The 27,031-nt window shown below is 41.7% G+C and overlaps 2 protein-coding genes across 2 annotated transcripts in view; one reads left to right on the top strand and one right to left on the bottom strand.

Moving 5' to 3' along the window:
- Nucleotides 1-15,705, bottom strand: part of nid2a (nidogen 2a (osteonidogen)) — a 33,655-nt gene extending 17,950 nt beyond the window's left edge. Inside the window, exons 1-14 of the mRNA XM_010790158.1 lie at nt 15,458-15,705; nt 14,065-14,250; nt 13,584-13,700; nt 5,813-5,914; nt 5,547-5,686; nt 4,903-5,035; nt 4,477-4,809; nt 3,846-3,957; nt 1,948-1,987; nt 1,641-1,750; nt 1,419-1,552; nt 1,170-1,281; nt 479-679; nt 162-392 (exon numbers count right to left, since the gene is read on the bottom strand). Of these exons, the coding sequence (XP_010788460.1) occupies nt 162-392; nt 479-679; nt 1,170-1,281; nt 1,419-1,552; nt 1,641-1,750; nt 1,948-1,987; nt 3,846-3,957; nt 4,477-4,809; nt 4,903-5,035; nt 5,547-5,686; nt 5,813-5,914; nt 13,584-13,700; nt 14,065-14,250; nt 15,458-15,664 (2,158 nt within the window). The 5' untranslated portion in view covers nt 15,665-15,705. The remainder of the gene's footprint in view (nt 1-161; nt 393-478; nt 680-1,169; nt 1,282-1,418; nt 1,553-1,640; nt 1,751-1,947; nt 1,988-3,845; nt 3,958-4,476; nt 4,810-4,902; nt 5,036-5,546; nt 5,687-5,812; nt 5,915-13,583; nt 13,701-14,064; nt 14,251-15,457) is intronic.
- A 5,148-nt stretch (nt 15,706-20,853) lies between these two features.
- On the top strand, nt 20,854-23,486 carry ptger2a (prostaglandin E receptor 2a (subtype EP2)). The gene is given in 3 exon segments (XM_010790147.1): nt 20,854-21,005; nt 21,271-21,441; nt 22,534-23,486. A coding segment is annotated over 1 exon segment (867 nt). The 5' UTR covers nt 20,854-21,005; nt 21,271-21,441; nt 22,534-22,619.
- Nucleotides 23,487-27,031: the final 3,545 nt, after the last annotated feature.

Below are 27,031 nucleotides of genomic sequence, written 5' to 3'. Positions count from 1 at the left end.
AAAAAAAAAACATAAATAATAATTAAAAAATATATAAATAAAATCGATTTTTAAAAATAATATTCGATTATGGAGACTGTAACGAATATTCGAATAATCGAATAATCACTGGCATCCCTAGCCTATACTGACACATTTTATAACATTTCAGTGGGACTCACCTCCGACCGGGCTGATCTTGTTGGTGATGGCGTATCTCAGGATCCTCTCGTCTTTGACGTACATCACAAACACCCTCTCCATGGTGATCTGCAGCGTCTCCGGGACAGTGGCGCGGTTGTCGTGGCGACAGTCGCGGTAGGTGATGTTTTGCTTCAGCTGGAAGGAGAAGGACTCTGAGCCCTTTTCCGCCGAAACGACAGAAAACTCCCTCACAGAGGTAGAGGTGGCAACTGGAGAAAGAGAGAGTTAAAGGTTATAGGAAGACAAAGGCCTCACATGTTACACAGGACGTGTTTCTTGTGGTTGTTATGATTACCAGATGGGTAGTACTGGTAGGTCTCCTTGAAGGGATCCATGGTAACTTCAGATCCAGGGGGCAGGAAGGGCACGTCTCCACTGAGTACGGTATCCACGGTGAGGTGGTTGTGGTCATCAAGGCCGCGTCCCGTCTGGATGATTGACAGGCGCTGGTTGCCGGGATAGAAGATCACCTCAGCGCGACGAGTGAACTCAGCACCTGGTGATAAATCATTCAATTATTTTCTGATTCACTATTTTTAGATTATTCTCATTGAACAATACTGCAGACACTCCAGCAGTTCAGCAGTTGGATATCATAAACAGCGGAATGTCTGCAATGGCTACATCTATATAGAACACACACACAGACACGCACAGACACACACACACCGACACACACACATACACAGCTGCTTCCTATTAGAGAGGGGAGGTGGAAGCCTGATATCACATCACATCCCTGGAGAAAATACAGCTGGCTGGGAGACCAAAAACACACACACACACACACCACACACATTCATCGTAGAGGAGTTTCCTCAACCCTCTACAGAAGTGCGCAAGAGTCAAGATGTATACAAGGCAACATACTTAACTAAACACACACACACACACACACACACACACACACACACACACACACACACACACACACACACACACACACACACACACACACACACACACACACACACACACACGTTTACCTGTGATTTTGAACCCTGCTTGGCTTTTGGGCAGCTCCAGAGCAAACAGCCATCCAAACAGCTCTCCTATTGGTGCAAGCGGCATCAGAGCCCAGCCCACTGGCTCGGGTACCTGACCAATCAGCACAAAGATTACAAATTACAAATCAGAGAAACCAGGAAATGTATTTCAATGTGAATTAGAAGAGTGGAATTCATATATATTTAAATAAGTTACACGTTTGAATGTTTGAATTTTCCGACTCGTACCTCGCTGATGGCAGTGTACGCTCTGCCGTCTCCCACCACGATGTAGGCGTGAAGATCGATGTTGTTCATCTCCACTGGAGTCGAACCGACGGTCACTGTTCCGGTCACCTTACCACTAACACGCTGAGGGGCACCTGAAGAAGAAGGATTATAACAACAGAAAAATGTAAGATTTGAAATACAGTACTACATAAAAACATGGGTTCATGGTAGGGCTCTAACCGTCGGGTAGACAGTGGCGACCGTTTCCATAGAAGCCAGGGCGGCAGTGACAGCAGTAGCCTGTGGCGTAGTCTGAGCAGAATCCATTCTGGGAGCAATGCTGTTGGAATCTAGAACGAAAGCAAAACAACACACGTTTAATGCCTTAAAATGTAGAATCCCAATGGATAGAGCAGGGACACAGATACAAAAGCAATGACAGATTCTCTACCGTTGTCATATAAAACAATAGACAACCACAACAAACAGTTATAACACGTTTCTTATTCCAACAACATGAACATAATGCTATCAGGTCTTCACATACCTCGCACATGTTTCCTTATTCTCTGTAGTGTACTGAATCACTGAGAGAGAGAAAAAAAAGTCTTATTATTATTTTGCATTACATATACAATACAATAATTATAAAATAAACTCCCTGGTGTCTCCTATCCAAGATCATCACAAAGCGGCATTAGGACAAAACATAGAAAGGGGTGTACATGCAGACTATAAACATCATTTGAAATGTTCACATCAAAGATTTGAACTTGGTCTCTGTTGTATATTATTTTATGGCTTTTACCGTATCTTTGCTCAAGTGAACGTTCATATAGAAATAGGAAATAGAAAGATTTATGGTTGCAGTTATGTTGGTAAGCTATACTTTAGGAGTTAGCAGATACTATTTCTGTATGTAAAGTTGTTTCCACATAAGTACAGATGGACATAAAGAATAAGAAGGCGGACAAGATACAGGCAAAGGACACACACACACACACACACACACACACACACACACACACACACACACACACACACACACACACACACACACACACACACACACACACACACACACACACACACACACACACACACACACACACACACACACACACACTGCATAACAAAAAGCACCGTAATAGCCTGTCGAGCTTTCTGAGTGTGGTCAACAAAACATCTCAGTGTCTGTACGGATGAAGGCACACACACCTTTTTTAATCATTCCTGTTGAATTGACAGCAAAGCAGAGACCATAATCCCTCAAAAATGCATACTTATACCTGCCTTCACTGATACACAAACCCTCCATCCGACTAATTATTGCACACCAAAGTCAAAAGGCACTGCCAAACCAAAAGAGGCACATACACATTGAACGTTTTACATGATTAGTTCAGGGTAAATTCATGCATCAACATTGAAGATGTCAACGAGCAGCAAAACACATTGTTACTCAGACAAACATGGCAACATAAACACACTAACAAAACCAACTGATGCAGTCTTCCTTATGGCCAATAAGTCGCATATAAATCACCTTGTTTTGACCTTTAATTACATCGCTCCCGAGGGCCAATCATTGTCAAAAAGAAAATGCCAAAAGCAGCAACAAGATGCGTCCTATGTCCACATGTGGTTCAAATGTGATCTGAGATGTCTAATGAATAACTGACAGATGATTGACATTGGAAACTTCACAAAAACACAATATTATCATGGGGACTTTTATGGCCATTGATGTCAAGAATAAAGCATAACAGACAACATGTGTTCAAAAGCTATCAGGTGTCTGATTATATAAGCTCTGGGGAGACATTACCTTCCACAGTATTTGTTCATAAGCACATTTTTCTTCTGTTTCAATGCTTCTCCCCAGACTTTCGCTGTTCTTTCTCCTCACCTTGCTTTGTGGAATCAGTTTCTTCCTTGATCTGTATTTTCTGTTTATCTCCCTCTGTCTTTGTTTTGTTTCTGTGTTTCTCCCTCTCTTCCTATTACACTCCCTCTCTCTCCGTTTTTCTCTCTGTCTGCCTCTTTGGCATCATTTGGTTGGTTCTTATCTATTCTCACCACTATCTGGTGTTGGAGGAAGATAAGCATGCATTTGCATGTTTAATGAACCAAACACCCTCGGCTTGAGGACAGTCATGCACACACGGTTGCATAGACACACACACACAACACACACACACACACACACACACACACACACACACACACACACACACACACACACACACACACACACACACACACACACACACACAGGAGCTGCCCAGCACAACGGCAGTATTGTACTGCCAGCTGCTGAGCGGCTCTGCAGCTGAGGGCAAGGTAACGTTACCCTCAGGTTTCTCAAAGGGACCGTCCTTTCATCAGTTGAGCTGATTATTACATATACATATATATGTATACATCGCGGAGTTTGTCTCTTACCTCCTGTGTCAAAATCAATGTCGTCTTCATCCACGCTGACCACGTGACCTCCAGGGGAAAGATTGGGTTCATTTCTGTGAGGGGGGTAGACATCCACCACCTCCAGAGGAAGCTACACAGGGAATACACTGTGTTTAACTTCAAACACGTTTCTCCTGTTGTCTTCAGGGCCAAGCCAATATTTTGTAACTCTCTCCAGATGCTATGAACCAAAGAGCTATGATCTGTGCATACTTTACATGGCACATACAGTATGTAGGGATTAATGATCACAGCTTTGCCAGTTTTTACACTGCTATACTCTACAGAAAAAGCATTCCATTGTAACCACAGCATTTACAAAACGTGCCTGCAACTTCAATTTGGTATTACAAAACTCAGTACTGAGAGCACTGCCAGATACATTCCTGTTGTTTAAAAGTACACCACAATGAGTGATGTTTGCAGAGAGTTGTTGCAGATTGGCAAACAGTGCAGCTGTCTCTTGTCACATAACAAATTAATTTAGTCATTTTTGCAACGTTTGCAATTTAGGTGTAGCTTTACAATGCTAGTAATAACAGCATCGGGCCCATCTTCACATTTCAATTAACCTAAATGCTTTTTTATGTTAGTTCATTTAATGCGTTACCTGTGGTTGCTGTTCCTGAGTCCGCTCAGCACGTCCCTCTGGTACTCTTTCTGAAGGATTAGGGTTGGAATACCGCCTCTCTGCTGGCTCTGGATTGTACCTGGGTTCAGAGGTCAACGGGACATCTCGATGACCAGAATCCTCTGCAGGCGAGGAGGGAGCATCAGGGCTTGCTGGCTGAACGGGCGCTGAGTGGTCCCCACCGGCAGTGGCTGGCTGGAAGTCAGGGTCCCCGCCTGTATGAGGGTAATCATCTTCCTCCTCCTGGTTATCACCGTCAAAATTATTGTCTTCATATTCCTCAAACTCACTGTACTCGGGGGTGGTGGTGTCCTAAAGCAGAAACCATGTATGGGTTAGGGGTTTCACAACACAAAACACCTCTTGAGTGTACATACAATGAAATAAAGACGAAAACTAAATTACCAGGGAGAGGCCGTGTCCTCCGGTCGGTGGAGTGTTCAGCTGGCCACCAATGGATGCAGGGACAATGTTGTCAAAAGAGTACCGGTTCCCAGTATGGAACAGCCAGACACCTGGAATTCCTGTGTTACCAACCCTGAAGAGCAGGTCTGGTGTCAGAGCATTTCTAACCTGACAGGTTTATTGTTACTTTAATTATCAGTTTGATTAATTACACCTGTGCTTCCACCCCTTTATTTTAGCTTGCAAACACATCTAACAGTAACTGCTACATTACAAAACGGCTGCTTAGTTACCTTGCTTGCTAGTTATGATTGAAAGCTTGCTGCTGTTGCTTTCTTCTTTTTAAAATGTAAAGTTTGCTTTCTTCTTTGTCTACAATTTGGAAGAGCTAAATATAGCTTTCTGTGTCACAAAATGTGCTTCCTTTTCGAAAGAAATAGCCAACAACTTTATAAATTGGTCGATACCTTTCACAAAGAGGTCTTTTTCAGATATTTTACATTTTACGTATAACAATATTTAAATGATATTTATTGTTTCCTTCTAGCTATTTTGCAAGCCACTACTTTCAAAGAGCTAATTCTCTGATTAATTACATTTTTGTCAGTTGTAAAAATAAGCAACCTTGAGGTTTTTGTACTTACTGGTAGAGGTTTTTCACACTCTGCTCATCACTTGTAGCGCTGTAGTACGGTCCTTCAGTTCTGGAGAAGATCAGATATGTGACTTCTCCTCTGCTGAAGCCAACTCTAGCTGGAAGCTCTATTTCAACATTATAAGACTCCTAGACGAAAAATGCAAAATGAGGAAATCAAACAGTTAGCTGTAACATAAACAATACACTTAGTGAGTGCATGCCTAGACGTTTTGCAGTAGCAAAGTATCCGAGCGAACCGAGATTATGAATTACCTTGGGGCGTGTCGCAAAGAAGTTCAGGCCACCTTCAGGATACAAGAACAGGACATATGAATCGGTCTCATCATAACCAATAACTGCCTGGAAGGTATTAACCTAAAAAAACGAGAGAGAAGAAACACAAACAGATAAGAACAGAGACAAACCTGACCCAACAGCTAAAACATAGCCTAGTTGTGTTCTATAGTCTCTTTCACACACGACTGTAAACCTGAATTCATCTAGACATTAACCGGAGGACCTGTATGTGACAGCACGAAGGTCTGAATCATTGAGACCGGACTTTAAACAGACTCCACCCGATCAGCTCTCCAGTAGTAAGTCTGTGTAATGTCTGGTGGAGCCCATGTGTGAATAGAACTGCTTATTGTACAGAGAATTCAGGGCGAGTGATTTGGAGTGTTGATGATATTTCCCTGCAGCTGGCACAAAGACAAATATCTGAGGGTAAAGAAGAGGGATCATTTAAACAAATGAGTCAAAGAAAGGTCAAAATCAAGAAAATTGCATCGTCATCGGGAACAACCCACGCTAAAAAAGACCTTGCTGTTGACTAAGCAGCTACATGATTGCAACAACGCGCTAGCCTTAACCCCGAAACCTTTGTCAGGCAACAATATAATGAAATCTCCAGAGACCTTCCCTTAAGCTTTTCAATGCGTTTTATACACACATCACACCTCAAGGCTCAAATACCTATTTTCTTCAACACATGACTTTTTTTTCTGCCCCTGATGGCAGTACCTTTAGCATGTCCCTGGTAATTAAGGTAGTGTTCATTTTCAGCTCTGCTAGAGGGATAAGCGTCTTTGTGTACAGCCTAGCTTAACCACCCTCAATTAACACTTCACACCTCGCTTCCCCTCTCCTCCTCCCTATGTCTCCTCCTCTTCCTCTGCTGGGATTCATGTTGAGACTTCTCACCCTTCACGCTCCCCTTCTACCGACCACCACCAATTATTAACAGACTGAGCATCTGGGTTTTAAAACATCTCTTTTGCACAAATTAGGGTGATTTAAATGAACTGAGTCAGCGCACCTTTTCTACCAGAACTTGTGGAACTTCTTTTGGACGTTTGTGTGTTGGCGTCCAGCCCACTCGGTCTTCCAAAACCACAGTTAAAAAAACACAGATTTGGTGAATGAGGGGAAGACTGAGTGATCCCATGTTGTTTTCCTTAGGGACACAATCAGATTATCTGTGCACACACACACACACACACACACACACACACACACACACACACACACACACACACACACACACACACACACACACACACACACACACACACACACACACACACACACACACACACACACACACACACACACACACACACACACACACACACCTCGGTCTCTAAACCCCCAGCCCAGATGTTGATCTCCACAGCTGTCTTCCTGTGTGTCTGGGCATCTTTCACGATGATGTTAGTACAGGCAAACTAGACCTCGTTACAATGTGAGACGTGGGGTGGGTGGGTACACACACACACACACACACACACACACACACACACACACACACACACACACACACACACACACACACACACATTTATACAAATACGCACACAAGCACAGATGTCCCTCCATCTATATTCCACTCATGGGAATGTATGTGTGTGTTCCTAATTGTTTACATCAACATCTTTAAACTATCTTGTTTGTGGGCGGGGAGGACTTTGTAGCCTCCGGGCTTTGTAATTACTGAGGAGGGGGTCTTTTTTTTTTCTTTCTGTCTCTCTTTGGGAGGAGAAGAGGCTGGAGCTCAAGAGGGGATCTGCTTTTTTCTTTGTCCCTGACATCCTTTCTAAACGTCTGTATTTTTCTCTCCTGCTATCCCTTCTTTTTCCTGGGAGGAGAAGGCGAGGGGAGAGATGAAAGCATGCGGGGGGTTGGGGTCTGGTTTCCAGAGGGTGTACGGGGAGACAGAAAAGAGGATGTATTTCCATCCAAACAGTTATAAAAAGTTAAAACAACAAGAGGAAATAGTGTGTGTTTCCATCAAAATCTAACACTTCTGTTTCCTACTATATGATAAAAGTCTCATTAGTCCACGATAGACCAGCACATTAGTTACGTTTGGGTTTTTTCCAGAGTTAAAAAGGAAAAAGCGGTTGGTGAAGCACACCCAAGAGTCTTTGTTTTACCCACAACAATCCTTTTCCACTTCAGTGAACATGATTTGCAATATTTTGCTTCTCTCGGGTTACTTTTCATATTGTTCATGAAACAGCCAGATTGATACTCATTCAAAGAGACACGCAGATAGAGAAAAACACATTCAGAAAACGTTAAGAAGGTTTTTTAAATGATGTTTATGCCAAATTTAGTGGCTGCATTTGAGAATGGCCCTGTTCCATTTTAGTGTTTACATGACAAAGACGTTTTCTAGACCACCTCAGACTGTTGCCTTCAAGTTCGTACGAATGAAATGTTGGACTTTAAGGGAGATGTGCTTATTTTAGTACAAGAGGAGAATCTCATATTTGCACACTCATTACGAAGCTTGCTCTATCTTAATATTAAGCATACAAACTTGAATCCACTCATCTATGTCTTGGAAAGAAACCTAATAATCGAATTTCTCAATATGACAAACTATAACGCTAACTCCGGCTCTCTCTTTCTGTGTGGTCATCTGCTGTGTGAGTCTCTCCTGGTGTGCTTTACAGACTCACAGCTGGAAGACAACAAATAGCAGCCAACATACATCAAAGACCTTCAGACAGTGTGTAGCTCAGAATGTGTGTGTGTGTGCACTGGCAACCCCCCCCCCCACACACGCACACAGTCACACACACACAACTTTCGACCTCCCTAAAGGCATTTTGTTGCACCTTTTTTTAAGAGTGTCCTCACACTCCTAACGCCGAGCAGACACATGCACAGGCGTTAATGGTCTCCGGGACCGACAAATGTTTGTTGTCGGGGTCCTTCAAGGTTTCGGTGGTAACATCATCAGACTGCTAGGATTAACTGGTGGGGGGGCGCTTAAAGGGACAGTTCATCCAAAATAAATATTTACTCTTTCAGTCAATATTAGATTACATTTCAGTATGGCACCGAATTTTTATCAAAAATGTCCCAATAAAGTAAGAAATTAAAAACAATCTTTTCTTTTAGCAAACTCAAATAGAAGCCTTAATGCCTCCGAGCATGTTTTCCATTCTTTGTGTTCAGACTTTTAATTTAAAAGGCTTTTATATTGGGTATACCATCATTGCTCCAACAATAAGGACAAGTATTGCTACAAATATGAACTTTTAACCATTAAAAGGGGTCATTTTAGTTCAATCGAAGTTGGAAAGTATATAACATCAAATATATAACACTATTGCATATATAACATAATATGACTTCATTCTACTTTTTGTAAACCCTACAGCAGCTGCAGGCGTGTATCATTTCTCTTTCAGTTTACTTTAGTACGGTCGTGTTTAGTATCTGTATATTTATTGGTCTGGTTTACTCTGCCTTGATATAGTTTAGTCTACTCTGCGGTTTAATTGACTTCCCATCGTGCCTGTGTTTCGAATCAGTGATTCATCGCTGTAACAAATGTTCTAAATGACATTATAATTATCTCGAGCTGGATCCCACTTTGGTGAGGCAGGAACATCCCGAGGAAAGACGGGGGTCGAGGGAGGTCGGGGCGAATGTGCAACACTTGTTTGTTGGTTGCCGATTTTTCAGCTAGTTGGCCGCAAAACAGCTGCACGGGGAGAAAGAAACAGAGAGCAGCTGCAGGCCAGTTGCCAACCTCACCAGAGTGCTACAAACGGAACTGCCTACAGCGTGGGAACTGGTACAAAACACACACACACACACACACACACACACACACACACACACACACACACACACACACACACACACACACACACACACACACACACACACACACACACACACACACACACACACACACACACACACACACACACACACACACACACACACACACACACACACGGCTGAGGCTTGTGGCCAGGAACAGTCCGGTCAGTCTTTCACTGTTGTCGTTTGCTCCGGTCTTTTGGGGTGGCTTTCCTGTTATAACTTCAGCGTTGCGCTCAAAACGATTCCCTGCTCGTCTTAAGATTGAGGAAATTGTACAACTTCAGGGCTTATGAGCGCTCTGCAAAACCTTTTTTGATCAACTCCAGAACACATGGTGGGTAAAACCAGAGCTGCTTTTCTTAGATCCTAAAATTTTCGCGAACATGAACGTCTTTCCCGCAGCTACAAACCAGAGCTCTATGGCTTAGTAATTAGGAAGCCGTAGAGATCCCAAGTCTTAAAAGTCAAGCTCTGACTCGTTTTAGTGGCTATTATGGAGCTATAAACCCTTTTCTTTTGCACATGTTGTAAAAAGACCAGAATCTGGCTGATAAACAGAATCAATCCCAAAGCAAAAGCTCAGAATAACACATTATGAGAGCTGAATTTCAGTAAGAGTCCGCTCTGAACCCGGATGAGCATATTTCCAGGGATGCCCCCTGTGTCACTGCAAGGGGGCCCCCAGAAACAACAAATAACACTAATCGAAACAAAAGTTCCTTTTGTGCTACAGACAAGAAAACAGACGGAGAAGAAGAAAGACAGAGAGGAGAGGAGAGGCCATACGAGAGGCAGAGAGGGCTGAATCTAACAGAGGAGTCCATTTATTCATTCATCCACTCTCCACTGACCCTCCCACAGCCAATGCGTAACATGCTGCAAAGCCTACAACACTTTCCTTATTTGCACAAATAACTTTGTAGGGAATTCTAGGGGAAGCTAGATACAAATCTTTTTTTTTTTTAAATGGTCTACTGTGGTCAAATTTAAAATCACATTCCACTTGAAATTGCTGCTCATATACAAGAATGTCTCACAGGAAAGGGCACCTGAGGTTAGATGTGCAATAATGTGTATATTGTAGCATTCCTTTTACCACCACTCAGTACTATTTCCTTTCTAATGTTGCAACTATTGCATTAGATGTAGCTATTTTGGACCCGAAGAGGGGTATTTAATAGACATTTTTCTTTTAAATAACATAGATAAACATAACCTAAAAACGTCCTTCTTACCATATTCAAAGTTATCCGATGTAAAATAAATATATTAAGATTTGGCATACAGACATGCTAGCAGCTCTGTAGGGAATACATAGACAAGCGTTACTTTAAGCTATATGCTAACGTAGCATCAACATACTAACATGTTCAAAATGATATTGACAGGCTTATGATTACAACTTTTCATCATGATATCACGAATATGCTGAAGTGGTTTCCGTTTTGCAGGTTTTTGAACATAAACCAAAGCAAGTTAGCGTTAGCATCAACATGGACATTCTCTTTGTCTTTCTGTGGATGGAGAGGTTATTTTCTGTTGCTGAGAATAATGACGTTAACGGTGGGGGAAGTTGCTGCTGTGTAACAGCATCCACTAACATGACAGGTGTGCTCGTGTGAAGGAGGATTAGCAATATGCTGCTCAAAGTAAAGCCTTGTCGACACTTCCAAAAGCATCGACACACAGAAGGCCAGATTCTCTGAGTAAATACCTCTGGTCATTAGCAAATTGGGCTACATGGTAGGAGATACAACAGAGTGTGTGTTATAGGTTTCAAATGAAGCAATTACTTTCCAATTATGATAATAGCCTCTTTAGGACTAATTTCATAGAAAACACAACTCTTTTTTGGGGATGTGAACTTTTCTCTCCTCTATTTCCCTGTTTTCTCTTCCCTCCTGCACCTCCACATCCGACCCCCAAACACCACACAGCCTGCCCCCTCCCCCAGCCCCTCATACACACACCTCAGGTTAATCAGTTCACACACACATACCACTCTACCCCCAATGCACCCCACCCAGCACCTCTGGCTAATCGCTTCAAAGGAAGATGCTATCAGTCCGAAGAAAGAGCCACTGAAGCAAATCCCAGACTGCTGCGATCTGAAAAGCACCATGGACCCTTTCGAACAACAACACCACTCTTTCTTAGCACATGGATATACATTGTGCACTATAGGTGGACGCCAGTCTTTAATTAGGAACACTGGATAGACTTAATTCCAATATTTGAGGTTCAAAGTCGATCAAAAAGAGCCTTTGAGAAGCGTCTTAAGAAGCTTAATGCTGTTTGAATGTTTAGCTTTTAATCAATCAGGAAGAAAGGGGGAGGCATAAAAGAAACCAGACCAAGAGAGTAAAGAAAAAGGACAAACAGATGAGGCAGGGAGAGACCCAGAGGTCTCCTGGGGGGTATTTCCTTAAGTCTACCACTCCCTTCATCCCTCCCTCCCACTTGCTGCAAACCAGGAACAACAAAGCACTGTTTGTTTAATCGATAAGTTCAGTGCTTTACTTGGAGACTCTCCTAAAGACTAAGGCAAACAAAGTCTTCAGTGCTGCTTTAGGTGACACTTCTTTTCTGAGAACAATACATGTGGTATTCATTTGAAAGAACATGGATTAACTGTTAATTGATACACTTCAAATGAATACAGTTGCACAATGTCCTCTGTAGCTTTGGAGGGAGCTTTCCATGGGTGACTCTAAAAATGTCATTGTGATGTCGTCAAGGTAACAGTGTTTGGTCAAGACTGCATTACACACGGTAAGTGTACGTTTGAAAGATGTGTGTTGAGATGACATTTTTACACAGACCAACCCTGGAAGGTAGCAAAATAGCGTACATTTTAAGTGTACATTCAATCATTATTAGTTATGCTATAAACAAACTGCATCACGGTGGCTTGGCTAAGCTAAAGGCGGCTAATGTTCATCGGGATGACGATTATTAGTCTCATTGAGCCACCTCCCCCCCCCCTTTTTGTAAGCTAAACATGTTAAAAATGCGACAGAGGTCTACAAGCAACCATTTACTTGTGCTTCGAGTGCAAGAAAATTCCTATTTTCCCTATATTTAGTGACAAATCACACGCCTTTTTCCAGGAGAATTCCTAGAAAATTACGGATGTGTAAATTAAAGTGTTACCCGCCTCCTGTAAGGCGTGCCTCCCCAGGGGCCCGCGGGAGAGTTTAAAGAGGGGTGCCGAGTGAGAATAGCTGCCTGAAGGGAAAGGGACAGGTGCTTATCACTGTATAGAAAGCACTGTTTTAGTCACCTCATTAAAAATGGTACTCAAACACGAATATAACTAATCTTATTATTGATTTTTTACTTTCTGTTTATTGTGTCTTGCATTAGCTTGTTTTTTAGTCGGAATAAGATTTTCCTGTCATACTGCAGTAAAACATCCACAGCAAAAAGAAAAGTCGAATTGTGTGGTAGAATGTAAAACGTTGAATTGAACTCTAAGTGTAATTTGTGTAGCTGAAGAGGAGCACTTTAATGGTCAACCAGGTTATTAACTGTTGAGTGGCTGACAAACAGGGAGGGAATTGAAGTCCAACAGAGCATGAAAGCATTAATGGTCCAGGCATGTTTGTGTCTACCTGTGTGTGAGGGGATAACGAGTCAGGGAGGGGGCACTTTGATGACCCTTTAAGATGACCTCTGACCTTTTGAAAAGGTTAAGAGGCAGATTAGGAGGGGAAGGGGAATTACAAATAGACCCCCCACCCCAGGCTGATTAAAAGTGATGCACATCCTCTAGGAATTTGGGATTGTGTCTCTCACAATGACCAAAACATACTTGTGGGATTACACGATGAACTCATCCAGTCATAAATCATGACACAGAGAGACAGGGGGGGGGGCCTGGAGCTAAAACTCTCAACCCCCCTATCCATCTTACCTTGTTTGAAGGTCCATTGGTTCGGGTTGGCTCCTCGTACGCAGCCACGTTCTCCCATGTTGCAACCACAGCATGTGTGGGCGTGAATTTGGCATCTGGGAACCCTCGATGTACTTCCTGGGTGAGCAGATGAATGAATGAATGATGGAAATGAAGTAAAAAAAAAGAAACAAGATGGAGTGTACAATGGGTTGAACTAATGGATGAACTGAAAAAAGGAAAGAATTCAGATCCGTTGTTAATTATTTTTCAGAACGTATTCATCTCAACATGTCATTTTCTGAGTTCTTTTTCAATCATGTATAAAGTTATTGGCTGGCCATTTTGAATTATGAAATACAAATTTCCGATGGAATAACCCCCACGTCAAATATGACACTAGATTGCAAACGGATAGTCGATAGCTCAAATGAATGTGTGGTGGGTCAAGGGAGTAACATTAACGCCATGAAGACAATGGATATTCAATAGACATACAGACCTGGGCCACTCTGTTGAGTACACTGGGAGTTTCGGTCACGCGGTAGTAGATCTGACCTCGCCCTCCGCTGGTGTCGATGTCAGCCAGAAATGGAGCCACCACGGGGAAATCCGTTGGGAAGCCGTCGTCTACGTACTGCTTCTCCATCGGCAGGTCCTGGCCTGATATGATACCATTGGTAGCCACCTATAGACAGAGAGAGACAATTATTAATAATCACCACAAGCAGTTTAATACTAGGGCCGGGTCTAGAAGGTGTTGATTGAAACAGCCCATTAAAAATAAGAAGTGAACGGACATACACATAATCTTCTTGTAAATATGTAAAACACCATCATGAACCCAAAGAACCTCCCAATGAACCCGTACCCCCTCATAAACCACTGGAACCTCCGTGGGCACTGCTGGAGGCCCCTCAGGGACCCCGAGAACCACATAATGAACCCCTAGACTTCAAGGATGTAGAAACATTCAAACCACATTCAACTCAACTTCCTCTTGGTGTATTTCTCCGTGTAATGAGGAATGACTAATGCAGCAGTGATGTGTATAGCAAGTGTCATTAAAAGCGACACTCAGCGGTTTGTACTAAGCCTATAGTATTACAACATAGTGTATTCGTTGATTTTTTTGTTTGTATAAGTAGTTTGAATCTGTAGAGTATCTATAGTTGCCAAATAAATGCAGAGAAGTTAAATGTTTTATATCCATCCCTCTGAAATGGAAAAATATCTTGAATTAGTACTCAAGAACAATACTTGAGTATAGTTACTTTCCACCACTGGGCTAACAGCAATTAGCTGGAATTTGATACAGACCCTTTATTCCTAATGACATTGTGTATCAATTATTCTAACATGAGATTATATTATTTTCAAATTAAATCCAATATAGACGTTTATAATCTAACATACTGCAGTGGGAATCATTTAAACGCACAATTTGTCAATGTCACCAGTTGACTATCAACATCTGTTATGTATCAATCTATCAATCACAGACATGAGATTCATTTATTTTCGAAATGAAACCTTCTCAAGTGTATATTGATACATAGTGCAGTGGGAATCCTTTACAAGCTCGATTTATTCTTATCACCAGTTGACCAGATCAACATCTGTTAAGTATCAGTCAATTTTGACAGTTGAGGAATCAACATGCTCGAAAAATGTATATTATTCTAACATACTGCATAGGGGATTAATTTATGATCGATTGACAGACTTTACACCAGAAGAAAAACTAGAGTTTTCCCATGTACACATGCTAATAAACCGCTCCATAAAAATATCCAACAGCTGCAAACTTCTCCTGCAAAAAGTGTTCACGCTTTGATTGCATAACTTTCTGAGAGTACCAAGCATGCAGATGAGTGCTGATGAAGTGAACTTACATATAGCTGTGAGAACAAGGAGTCGTAGAAGTACACGGGTCTGGGCAGGGACAGCACTCTGGAGGTTTCATCGTCACCCTCTGCCAGGATCTGGTCTCCGCTCAGAGAGCCGTACGGGAACATGTCAGTCCTCTGGATGGCCGTCACCACACACACCGTGCCGCTCCAGCACAGCACACACACCGCCAGCATTGCCCCTCTCTCCATTGTAGAGCCGGGCTGACACTCTGAGAGGTTCCGATGAACTGAGAGCGGCCAGCAGAAAGAGGGAGATCTCTCCTCCTCTCCGGAGAGCCTCGGCAGGGAGGGAGGAGCTTAGGCGCGCTCTGATTGGTCGGGCTCGGGTTGAGTGACAGCATGCACGCAACATCTGGCTCGTATTAGAGAAAAATACAAATAGAGCGTTTTTAATCCGGATGTAACTCTATCTTTTTCACAACAATGAAAAAGAGACATTGTTTAATTTTTACGCACACGTGGGAATTTCCTTGAAAGACGTTTATCAAAATAAAAGTGAAAACGACTGTGCACTTTATATTTTCCTTAACACAGATACATATCAAGAATAATATTTGAACCACCAAAGATTAGGCTTTTTCTTTTAGCACTTAACATTTAAAACTCACTTTTTTAATGAAATCGATTTTTCTCTCATTAAAGGCAATGGCTGCAAGTTTCTAATACTTGAACTTGGGCGTCATCTACTGGCCGAAACAGCATATAGCAGCATGCAACACGTACAGGGTTAAAACTAAAGCTTAACATTGATTATTTAAATACATTTTTTAATAATATTAAACTAGTATTCCAGTCATATTTAAAGCTACAAAATAATAATGTTCTGCTTGCAGCGTATTCAAGGTGAGGATTTGCTGATTTTCTCTCTGTTTTGTATCAATGTAAAATGAACTTCTTTTGGTTTCGGTCTGTTTGTAAGAGAAAACAATAACGTACAATCCTTTTTCTTTGTAATTATAAACATATGTTCAAAGGAATTAAAAAATATGGGAGCATACAACACTCTATCCATTCATTTGGATAAAGAAAAGCGTCCAAAATATAATTAAACAGGTTAAAAAAAAAGAACTATCCAAAACCCCAGGAAGAGCATCAGAGGAGGGATCGTTTTATCAGGGTGGACAGACCATTGGTAAAATTAGAGGAGGACATTGAGCAACTTCCAGGTGCTGTAGAAACAGGAAGATCCTGAGCCACACAACCTCCTCTCCACCACAAAGACCTGTTGAGATAGATATACAAACACAGGAGACAATTCTAAAGTACACATTCAAACAGAGCAAGCAGAGATAAGAGGAGAGCCTTGTGAAAGACAGGACGCCTGGACTGGGTAGGTACATCCAGGGAAGAAGGGTCAAAGGAGAGAAAAGCCTCCTACAGGGGACAAGGGGGGAGAAAACAAACACAAATTCAGGGAACTTGAAACTGTTGAGCATGCTGCAGAGCAGACTGAGGGCAGATGGATATAGCCCAGGCCAGGCCGAGCATTAAATCATGTCTGCCAGGAATCTCTTTTTTTAATATAACATGCTGTTAAAACTATACGCACAACTCCTATTTCATTAAAATACAATTACCGAAAGAAAATACACATTATTTGCTAAGTTAGACCAACATTTTGAAAGGTATTGAAACTTTCCCAGGACCTAACTCTCAGGTTAGCCACACTTCAAGATACCTTCTAATGTTCATGAATCAATACAGCTGATGCTTGCACTTACCCAGAGCAACCTGTAGGTGGCGCCAAAGGTCAGCTTGAGATCAAATATATCTTACTATATTAATTTAGCCTGTGAAAACCAAAATGTATTGTTTTGAACATGTGAAACGTGTTAACAGTAAGTCCACCATTTTTACCATTCAGTAGAATACACAGACTGATCTGCTCATGTTTACATTTGGATAGTAGTATGAATACACAATTTATCAAATTTCACTCACACAGTTTGAGAAGTGTAGGAATGGTGGTGATGTTTATTCTCTGGGTTTCAGTGTGTAATTACAGGATCAAACAATGAACTCATCAATAATTCAGACAAGGGCCATCAGCAGGACAGACACAATGCCATGTATCATGTTGACATAAAGGAGTGATGCAAGGAATAAAGCCTTGCTGTGGGACCCTGTATGTTTGTGTGTGTGTGTGTGTGTGTGTGTGTGTGTGTGTATGTGTGTTGGGGGGGGGAATACAGCACTGTTCAGCCCTTTAGATGATGCCAAACTCCAAACAAAGGCTGTTTACCAGCAGAGGATTTGAGGATTAAGACCGTAATAAATAATTGAATTGCTTCTAAATAAAGAACATACACTCAGATAGGATCACTTAAGATTCCCAGGAGAGTATTTCCATAATCAGCTGGATCCATATTGACTCAAGGGTGGTTCAGGAAGTCTCACAAATCTGGAGTGTTAGCAGAATTCTAAGGGTGTGGATTTAGTATTCACGAGTCAACTGGTTTTCTGATTCTGTTTAAAGTTATCTTCGAGAACAGTTTTGATTAAAAGCCAATTTTCTGACGAATAAGGTTACAATAGTGATTTAATCTATAATAAATTCACGACGAAAATCATGGAAACAATTGGTTCACTGTAGAGACTTGCTGCCTGGCATTGCTTTGATAGGAAAGGAAAAGAGTATAAACGTAAAGATATTAAAGAAATACATCTACGAGAAAAAAAGGGAGGCAAGTTAAATTGATAGTGAGGTAAGAAAGGAAGACACGAGGAAAAATGAAAATGGAAGGGATGTCGAATAGGAAAGAAAATATATTAAATGAAAGAAAGAAAAGGGAAAGAAAGGACAAGAAAAAAATGGTAAAATTAAAGTAGAGAAAAACGAAAAGGGAAGGAAAAGGGAGCAAAGGAAAGGAAGGGGAGAAAGGAAGGAAAAGGGAAGTTAACTAATTGGATTTTTTTTTAAAGGAAAGAGGAAAGGAAACAAGGGTAAAGTAAGGCAAGTAAGTCAGCGAGGGCAGAGGACAAGGTAAAAGAGGCCTCTACAAAAATAGAGCAATGGTAACAAGAGGCAGAGAGACGGGTGAAGGGAGAGATTGACATAGAAGACCAAAGAAAGAGAAGCAACAGGAAGATAAAAATGTAGGGAGGCAGGAAGGAAGAAAAAGCGAGTAGGATTCCTGTGGGACGAGAACTGTCGAAACTAGAAATAAACTTGTCAGGCAGTAAAATGTACTGTATATGAATTACTGCGTGTTTGTGTCATGCAATGGATACCTCAACAACCGAAGCACTGCAAGACAGAAAGACGTGAGGAAGCAATGATGGCAGTATGTCACAGCTAAGAGTGCGCTAATGGGTCTGAAACAGCACTCAGGAGCTTTCAGCATGCATCATGGCCCTTTTTATGGCCTTTTTGGCTTTTTCTATTGAAAGAATGAAATAAGGCAATTATAACATCATTTAATCGCATTTAGTTGCAGTATGCCTTTACGGGCGATGTTATCCCCCAAGATGAAGCCCGGCACAAGCCTGCAAAGAAGAGAAAAACACAACATTGTTATACTGGTTAAACACGGAGACAGTTCAGTGTGTCAATGGTGCATGAAGTACACAAAACAAACACTTTGATCCCAATGGGAAATTAAAGCCTCATATCTACTGTATGTGCATGTGGGAGGACACCCAGGAACATAGGCAATCTCCACACATGAAGACACACAGGAAAACAAACATCTTTCATGCCGGGTCCTTTGAATTCTATAGTCATAGGGGAGGGAAAACAGGACTTATGTCAACATACAGTTTGTCCACCCTTACATACAAGACATTTCTTGACATTCCCAACATATCATATTGTTGTTATTATTTTAATATTAAGTTATTACATTACATTACATTGCATTTAGCTGACGCTTTTATCCAAAGCGACTTACAATAAGTGCGTTCGACCAGGAAGGTACAAACTTGAAGAAAACAGAATCATATAAGTACATCAGGTTTCATAGAGCTAAAACATTTCAAGTGCTACTCAACTGGCTTTAGATAAGCCAGTCCTTTATTAGTATATAAGTGCTTTGTTAATAATTCTATCGCTCGAGGTGGAGTCCAAAGAGATGAGTTTTCAGTCTGCGCCGGAAGATGTGTAAGCTTTCTGCTGTCCTGATGTCAATGGGGAGCTCATTCCACCATTTTGGAGCCAGGATAGCAAACCCACGTGTTTTTGCTGATGGGAACTTGGGTCCCCCTCGCAGTGCGGGTGCAGCGAGTCGTTTGGCTGATGCAGAGCGGAGTGCACGTGCTGGGGTGTACAGTTTAACCATGTCCTGGATGTAGGAAGGGCCAGATCCATTCACAGCATGGTACGCAAGAACCATTGTCTTGAAATGGATTCTAGCAGTTACCGGAAGCCAGGGCAGGGAGCGGAGGAGCGGCGAGGTGTGGGAGAATTTAGGAAGTTTGAAGACCAGACGAGCCGCTGCATTCTGGATGAGCTGTAGAGGTCGGATGGCACATGCAGGTAGACCAGCCAGGAGGGAGTCGCAGTAGTCTAGGCGTGACATAACGAAAGCCTGGACCAGAACCTGCGTTGCTTTCTGGGTCAGCTGGGGATGTATCCTCCTGATGTTGTAAAGAGTGTATCTGCAGCAGCGGGTTGTAGCAGCTATATTTGCAGTGAAGGACAGTTTGTTATCTAGGGTCACACCTAGATTCCTTGCAGTTAACAGCCCAGGACATCTGCACAGAGCCATGCACATTTGGGAGACAGATTCCCTGTTAACAATTTAATATAGATTTTGTTATTATCCAAAACAAACAAAGTTATAAATATGTAAATGACTATTGTACAGTATAGTTCCTACAACTGTAGTTTTTCTATAGTTTTGAGGTTGCTGCCAATGTGGAGTTTTCTTGTGTCTATCAGGATTACGGGGCAAAATAATAACATTGTGTTCTGCAATGAGGCGATTAATGATTAATTCCTTTTAAAACAGGAAATGAACTGCCAACAGTGTGGAGGGTTAATAGTAATAAGTAATTGATAAGCAAAAAAAGGCAATACAAATATAGTTTTCCAGTAAGCAGACATGCTGATTATTGTTTCCTATCATCTTGAATATAATATTCAGGATTTGCAACTGTTGATCTGATGACAGCACCCTGGGCTCTGTGTATCTCAATTTCAATATTTTACTATTTTACTGCATTCTATTGACTAAATCCTTAATTAATTCAAAGAAACAATACTAATCTTGAATTTTTAATATATTATGACATTTGACTACAGGTTGCGCTTTTGTTATTATCTAGTATATTTTGAAGGAGAGGCTTGAATCTTGGGGTGGGTGTAACCTTCCCTGTGACGTCACCGCCTCGCTCCCTAACCCGGGCCACTCATCCTTACCGCAGCACAGTGCCGAGCGCGCCTCGCCTTCTGCACAGCTCACCTTTAAACCAGAGCTTCTTCAAGTGGAACAAAGGACACATTGGGATACATTTTATCAGCCGTGCGACTAAAACTGGATTAACACACTGACTTTACGGTCTATACTACGGGGAGAAGGTTGTCAAATAGGTAAGAACTTTATTATTTGGATGCGTTTCACCGCTGTTAAGTCCACGCGGATGTGACAGCGGCTCTACTGCGAAACTCAATTAAGAAAACTCGCAAATGTGAAATGTCCTTTCTCACTGAAAAACGCTCATTCTGTCAGAGCTGGACTTAAGTCATTTTGTAAGTCTGTAGTCAATCTTACACTCGGCACACATTGTATACATGCAACAGCATTTCCCCCCACATAAATCTAAACTTGTACAACTTTTCTCTACTGATTTTACAGTATCATTCGTGCCCTCAACTTCTCCAAAACGCGGACCCAACACCTGGACACACCTGTCTCCTCCGCTGTGTGGCAAACATCTAACATCTCCACGGTTGTTGGTGTCTTTTCTCACCGATTCAGTGAGCCCTGCACTACAGGTTCAGGGTGGACACCGGACAGAGCAAGTAGGTGAGTTACTTATCCTTCCAAAAAAGTCAGTAAATTATGTGCAAATGGTGATTTTAAGGGTACTTTAAATTCTGAAATCAAAGACTTGTCAAGTAAATGTTTCTCATGTCATTGAATGTTTTACATCGTAGGAGACAGTGCATCTGTCTCAGCATCACAGAGACAATGAGTTTTGCTCTTTTATTTGTTATTCATTCCGTTGCTATGATTTGCGTGTCCTTATTCGATTGTGGTCACATAGGTCTGAACTTGGTTATGATCTGTCTCTGCTTTTTATCCATTAATCATATTATATATACCCATTAATTTAGAATGGATAAAGGTTTCCACATTTTTTCCTGAGAGAGCTTGTCATGCAACATTTCTCAAGATTAAGCACACTGGCAATAAGAGCATGAAATTGTGTGTGAACACTTGGCCGCTGACCGTTCAGCCTGTCAGCTGATATCTGAATAAGTGGTGAGACAGAAGAGGAACAATGTTGGGTTTCACATCTCATACGGCAGCACAGTTTGTGACGTTCTTTCAGTATATGCAACGTTTTCCTTTTTATGAGAGGAAGAAGATGTTCTGCCTTCTCTGTGTATGCATGCGATCAGTTTCACTTAGACAAAGACTTGCAAACATGGAATTAGAGTGGCGTATGTAGTGGACTTTGTTGACATTGAGTCCAAACAGAGTCTAAACGTAAGGGAGACGAGAAAACATCCTTGACAAATCTCCTCAGGCCAATGCCAGTTAGGGTTCATTTGAAACTACTTGAACATAGCACTCATATGAAGCCTTCTCTAAATTTGACTTACAATCTCATCTATGTCTTTTTTGATGAATCGACAGATGTGGCCAACAGATGTTTGGTTAGTTTTGGTTTCAAAATTGGCTTCAAATTAGGAAGCAGTAACAATGTCATAACAAATCTGAAACTTGCTATCACTTGTGATATGTTTTCACTTCAGGTTTCTCTTAGAGCTGCAACTAAATTTAATGTAGGAGTTGACAATTAATCTTCTGTGGGTAAAGGAAATGAAGAACAGACTGATTTTAAAAGCTGTAAATCTAAATAAATGTTCCTTTTTTTCCTTTCTGTATCAGGATGGCTCCAGACAACTTTTTAAGGACACATTTCTGACGCCCTGGGGCAAGTTTTTCTGATTAAATCTAGCTCGTATTCAGCCACGATGAATACAGATGACGATCCGTGCCACAGCAAGCACCACATCGACGGCATCAAGAGCCCGCTGATCAGCGCCACCATGTTCGCCGCGGGCATCTTCGGAAACGTGGCTGCCCTGGTGATACTGGAGATCCGAAGACGAAGGGCCATGAGGTCCGGGGAGGGTTGGCGGCGCTCGTTGTTTCACGTCCTAATCACAGCGCTGGTGGTCACGGACCTGGCGGGGACCTGCCTCATCAGCCCGCTGGTGCAGCTGTCGTATGCGCGCAACACCACCCTGATGGGGATGTCGCCTGAGTCTCACAGCGTTTGCTCGTACTTTGGAATCAGCATGACCTTCTTCAGCCTGGCCACCATGTCGCTCCTCTTCTCTATGGCTCTAGAAAGGTGCTTCGCTATTGGGTACCCCTTCCTGTACAGCCGGCACGTCACCAAGAAATGTGCCTACATATCAATCCCAGTGGTGTTTTCGCTATGTATTTTATTCTGCCTCCTGCCTTTCGCTGGGTTCGGTGAATATGTACAATACTGCCCCGGCACGTGGTGCTTCATCGACATGAACCCTAAGAAACCGAAGGACCGGGCCTATGCTAAGCTGTACGCCACCCTGATGCTGGTGCTGGTGCTAGCTATAGTGGCATGCAATGGGTTCGTGGTGTACCAACTGTTCAGGATGTACCAGCGGAGGAGGAGGAGTGGAGGGTCTGTGATGGGCACCACAAGATCCAACGGCGAACGCAAGGCCATGTCCATGGCGGAGGAGGTGGAGCATCTCATCCTGCTGGTCTTCATGACCATCATCTTCATCATCTGCACACTGCCCCTGGTGGTAAGATGACAGCACATGCATGCTTTTACACGTTCATCATAAATACACCCTTATGTCCAATTTGACTGCTCACAGCTGACCTTTGTTTCTTCATGTATGGCTAAATTGAATCTACTATGGACTCCTCATTGAAAGCAACAGCAATTAATTGACTTAATTGGTGTTAATTAGCTTAATGAGTCAGATAAGGAGTTGAGGCAGATATTGATTATTCAGACTAGGGTCTTACCTGACATTGATACACAGGGGTCACCACATCTAGAAAGTCTTTCTTTTGTATTTTAAACAATGCTTTATTTAAGAAGACACCGCACAGTTTTTTTCTGATTTAAAACCCCCTTAAACCCAGCCCGCAGGCCCATCCCTACAGGGGACAGAATGATAGTATTGTAGTATAAATAACAAAAATAAGTGAATGGATAAAATAGCAATGAACTTGGCATAAAGAAGAGACGAAGAACTTAAATAGAGAATATATGAAAATGTAATTACATTATGGTACATCATGAGGTATCTTGAAATTGGGTAATTTTCTTGAATCCAAGAAAGATAAAAGCATATTCAAAATGAAGAACAAATTTAAATAAATAATAGTAAGGAAAATGATATTTTTGTGTGGAATCAGAAACATATCATAGACCATACTGAGTGGAGCATCTCCTGTTAGGATATATCCATTACAGAGAGTGAAATGTAGCTACTGTACTGTAAGTGATATAAATTGTGTTAGAACACATTTACGGACTTTCAAACAAAACAACTAACAAAGTATATCAACATATCACCCAGAGCATATACATTTAGCCGTATATGTAATGCAATCTGATATATATCTTTGTATGGTGGCATTCTGTGGACCTGCAGCTATTCATAAATAATACAATAGACTATGGGCTGTTCTGATGCCAAGTAATAGACTTTGCCTTTTTAGCTACTTATTTTGATGACTGGTATAAATGTTTCAAAAAGCTCTTTATTTTTCTTATACTGCCTGTGCTGCAGCACCTCTTTTCACCCTCTGTCTGAAACCAGAGCCCAGTCTGCTCTGATTGGTTAGCCAGCTCTGTTGTGATTGATCCAGAATGCAATCAGCTATGTTATCAGGATGACATTTGGACAGAGGCCGTAATTAGAAGATAATACAAGACCACCTTTTCAGAGGTCCTTAAGCTTCTACTTGTCCTCCATCCTGCTGGGTTACTGTATAATATGATCCTGAGCCAATAGGATAAATACATACTGTAGGGAAGGACTGCGATTAGCTAATGGCAGTGCTGGCAGACCACTTTGTGGGGTAGTTTAAGTGAACTTTGACATATTTCTAATTGAATTGGCTAGTGAAAAACACACAACAGAAGCTAGGGAGTAGATTTTGGAGACTATAACAGTAAAGATGGGTGGACGTAAGTACAAATTAAACCCACAGCTGACCTATCATCCAGTCATTTGTCTCTGTAAGACTCTGGGCAATCTGTTAGCACCTCTGGTATGAAAGTGTCACTTTGGATTTCAAAGGTTAAATCAATAACTTCCCTAGCCGTGTAAACTGGTGTGCACTTCATCACAGACAGCACTAATGAAAGTGCCGTGGTCTGCATGTCCGCTGTGGCTTTAAATGCAGAGTCACAACCTGCATGCCTGCTATGCTTCACAGCTCCCACATCAAGCTTCATATAATAGCATCCACAACTTCACAAGCACACCACACTAATTCATTAGAGTTTATCGAAGTAAATGAAGTGTGTGCAAATATTTGTATTACTTTTTGCTGAGTGTTACAGCTATTTCACCTCACACTAAGCCACTGAACCTTATGTATAAGCAAAGCAAACAGTAGCTGATTATGCCTCTTAAAAAGGACTTTATGGCATCATAAGGCAGCTACTAGAAAATGTATCACATGAATCAGTGCTGCATAATGCCATTCACTTTTATTCCACTGCCTACTATTATGGTAAAGAAAATGTATTCGACACGCTATTGCTGCCTGAAGTGGAAAGTATAAAAACGTCCAAAATATCCACAAGGCGATAGCAGCAAGCTGACAGAGATGAGTACAGTGTACGCCTCAAGATGATCTTGTGAGAAGCATTTGTGTCCGTTTGAAAGTGGTGGCTTATTATAATCGCCCTCCTCTGTGCACTGTGTATCAGGTGCAGACTTCTGCAGGCAGGTAAAGGACACAGTAGGTATCACCTTACTTCATTAGCTGTCTTCACTGGCTCATCAGGAGTAAAACAGATGGTACAGTGAGGTGAAACAAGGACACACAGGAAGGAGACAGGAGGCCCTGAATTGAAAGGCTTAAACATAGGTCAAACTGATTTCAATTTTTCTAAGAAATCACTAAAACCATCTTTATTTTTAGGTTTGACCTGTGTTCTTATTTGGTCTTAATTGTAGTTGACGGCATCCCTACATTAGTGGAGGAATGCATTTTTGTTTTTATATCTCTTAAACTCATCATCCACATAGTCTTGTCTGGAGGGAGTTACACTTACATAAATGCGTGACATCAACTTGAAATTGAAATAACTTTGCTTTTGTTTCCTTATTTGTTTAAATCCCTGTTGATTTCAACTTTGGCAGTAGTGAAAATGTCTCAATGAGTTCTACATTTGGCAGAGACTCCCAGATCCTTTCCTTTATCTTTCCACCCACTGATGACCAGTCAGTACATAGGTCCTTTTACTCATTAGGCTGTTGATGTGCATCTTGTCTGTGTCCAGCTGCTAGCCTGTCTTACATTTTCTCTATCAGATACCCAGTGACAGTAAGCAGACCTTTCACCACTGCGGGCAAACGTCGTCATGACATTAACGTCATTCATATATGATTCATTCCTCCTATGGGAATCCTGTGGAAATCACTTACTTGCGCCAGGCACATTCGGCTCTCCTCTCCTCATATATCCACAGAATGGCCGCATTAACTTATTGGAAGACATTTCCATCTGCTGACCTGCGGGAAGATGAAGAAAAGCTTTTACCATATTTCACTCAAAGAGCACACTTAGTGATTATGCTGATGGTGCTGCGGTCTCATATTTTAATAAACGTTGTTTAGAGTCCTTATCTATGCAGCATGTTGTTCATTTAATAAGGTATAGCCCAATTTAGAGTTACATTGCCAAAAGGGTGGGACTGACTCGTGATGGACAGGCCACTACCAGGTTTTAGTCTGACTTTGTTGCTGTCCGTGTTTGCGACATTCACTGTGCATTTAACCTCATGAAAGATAACGTTAACTTTATGACGGTTTTATTAGTTTGACTGTACTTAGCTCCACTGACTTGTGCCACTGCCGGTTCCAAAAAAACAAGATGGAGACTGCCAAAGATTTTGAAGGTGTTTCATATCCGCTTTGTGGTCACACACTTTCAATGGCTACACCTTCAATCATACTAAGAAAGAGTATGAATGCATTATTTATTACGAACCTTATATAAACATTCATTGGTTTCCAACCAGCAATGTGATACCGTATAGTTCACACGCGCACACACACACACACACATTCTGTGCCTTCTCAAGATTAAACTGGGAGCTGGTAATATATATGTGTGTGTGTGTGTGTGTGTGTGTGTG

Source organism: Notothenia coriiceps, unplaced genomic scaffold, assembly GCF_000735185.1.
Source record: "Notothenia coriiceps isolate Sejong01 unplaced genomic scaffold, NC01 NC01_scaffold00001466, whole genome shotgun sequence".
NCBI classification, from domain to species: domain Eukaryota; kingdom Metazoa; phylum Chordata; class Actinopteri; order Perciformes; family Nototheniidae; genus Notothenia; species Notothenia coriiceps.
The sequence above is the reverse complement of the archived record's forward strand: the minus strand, read 5'-3'. Positions and strand labels throughout refer to the sequence as shown.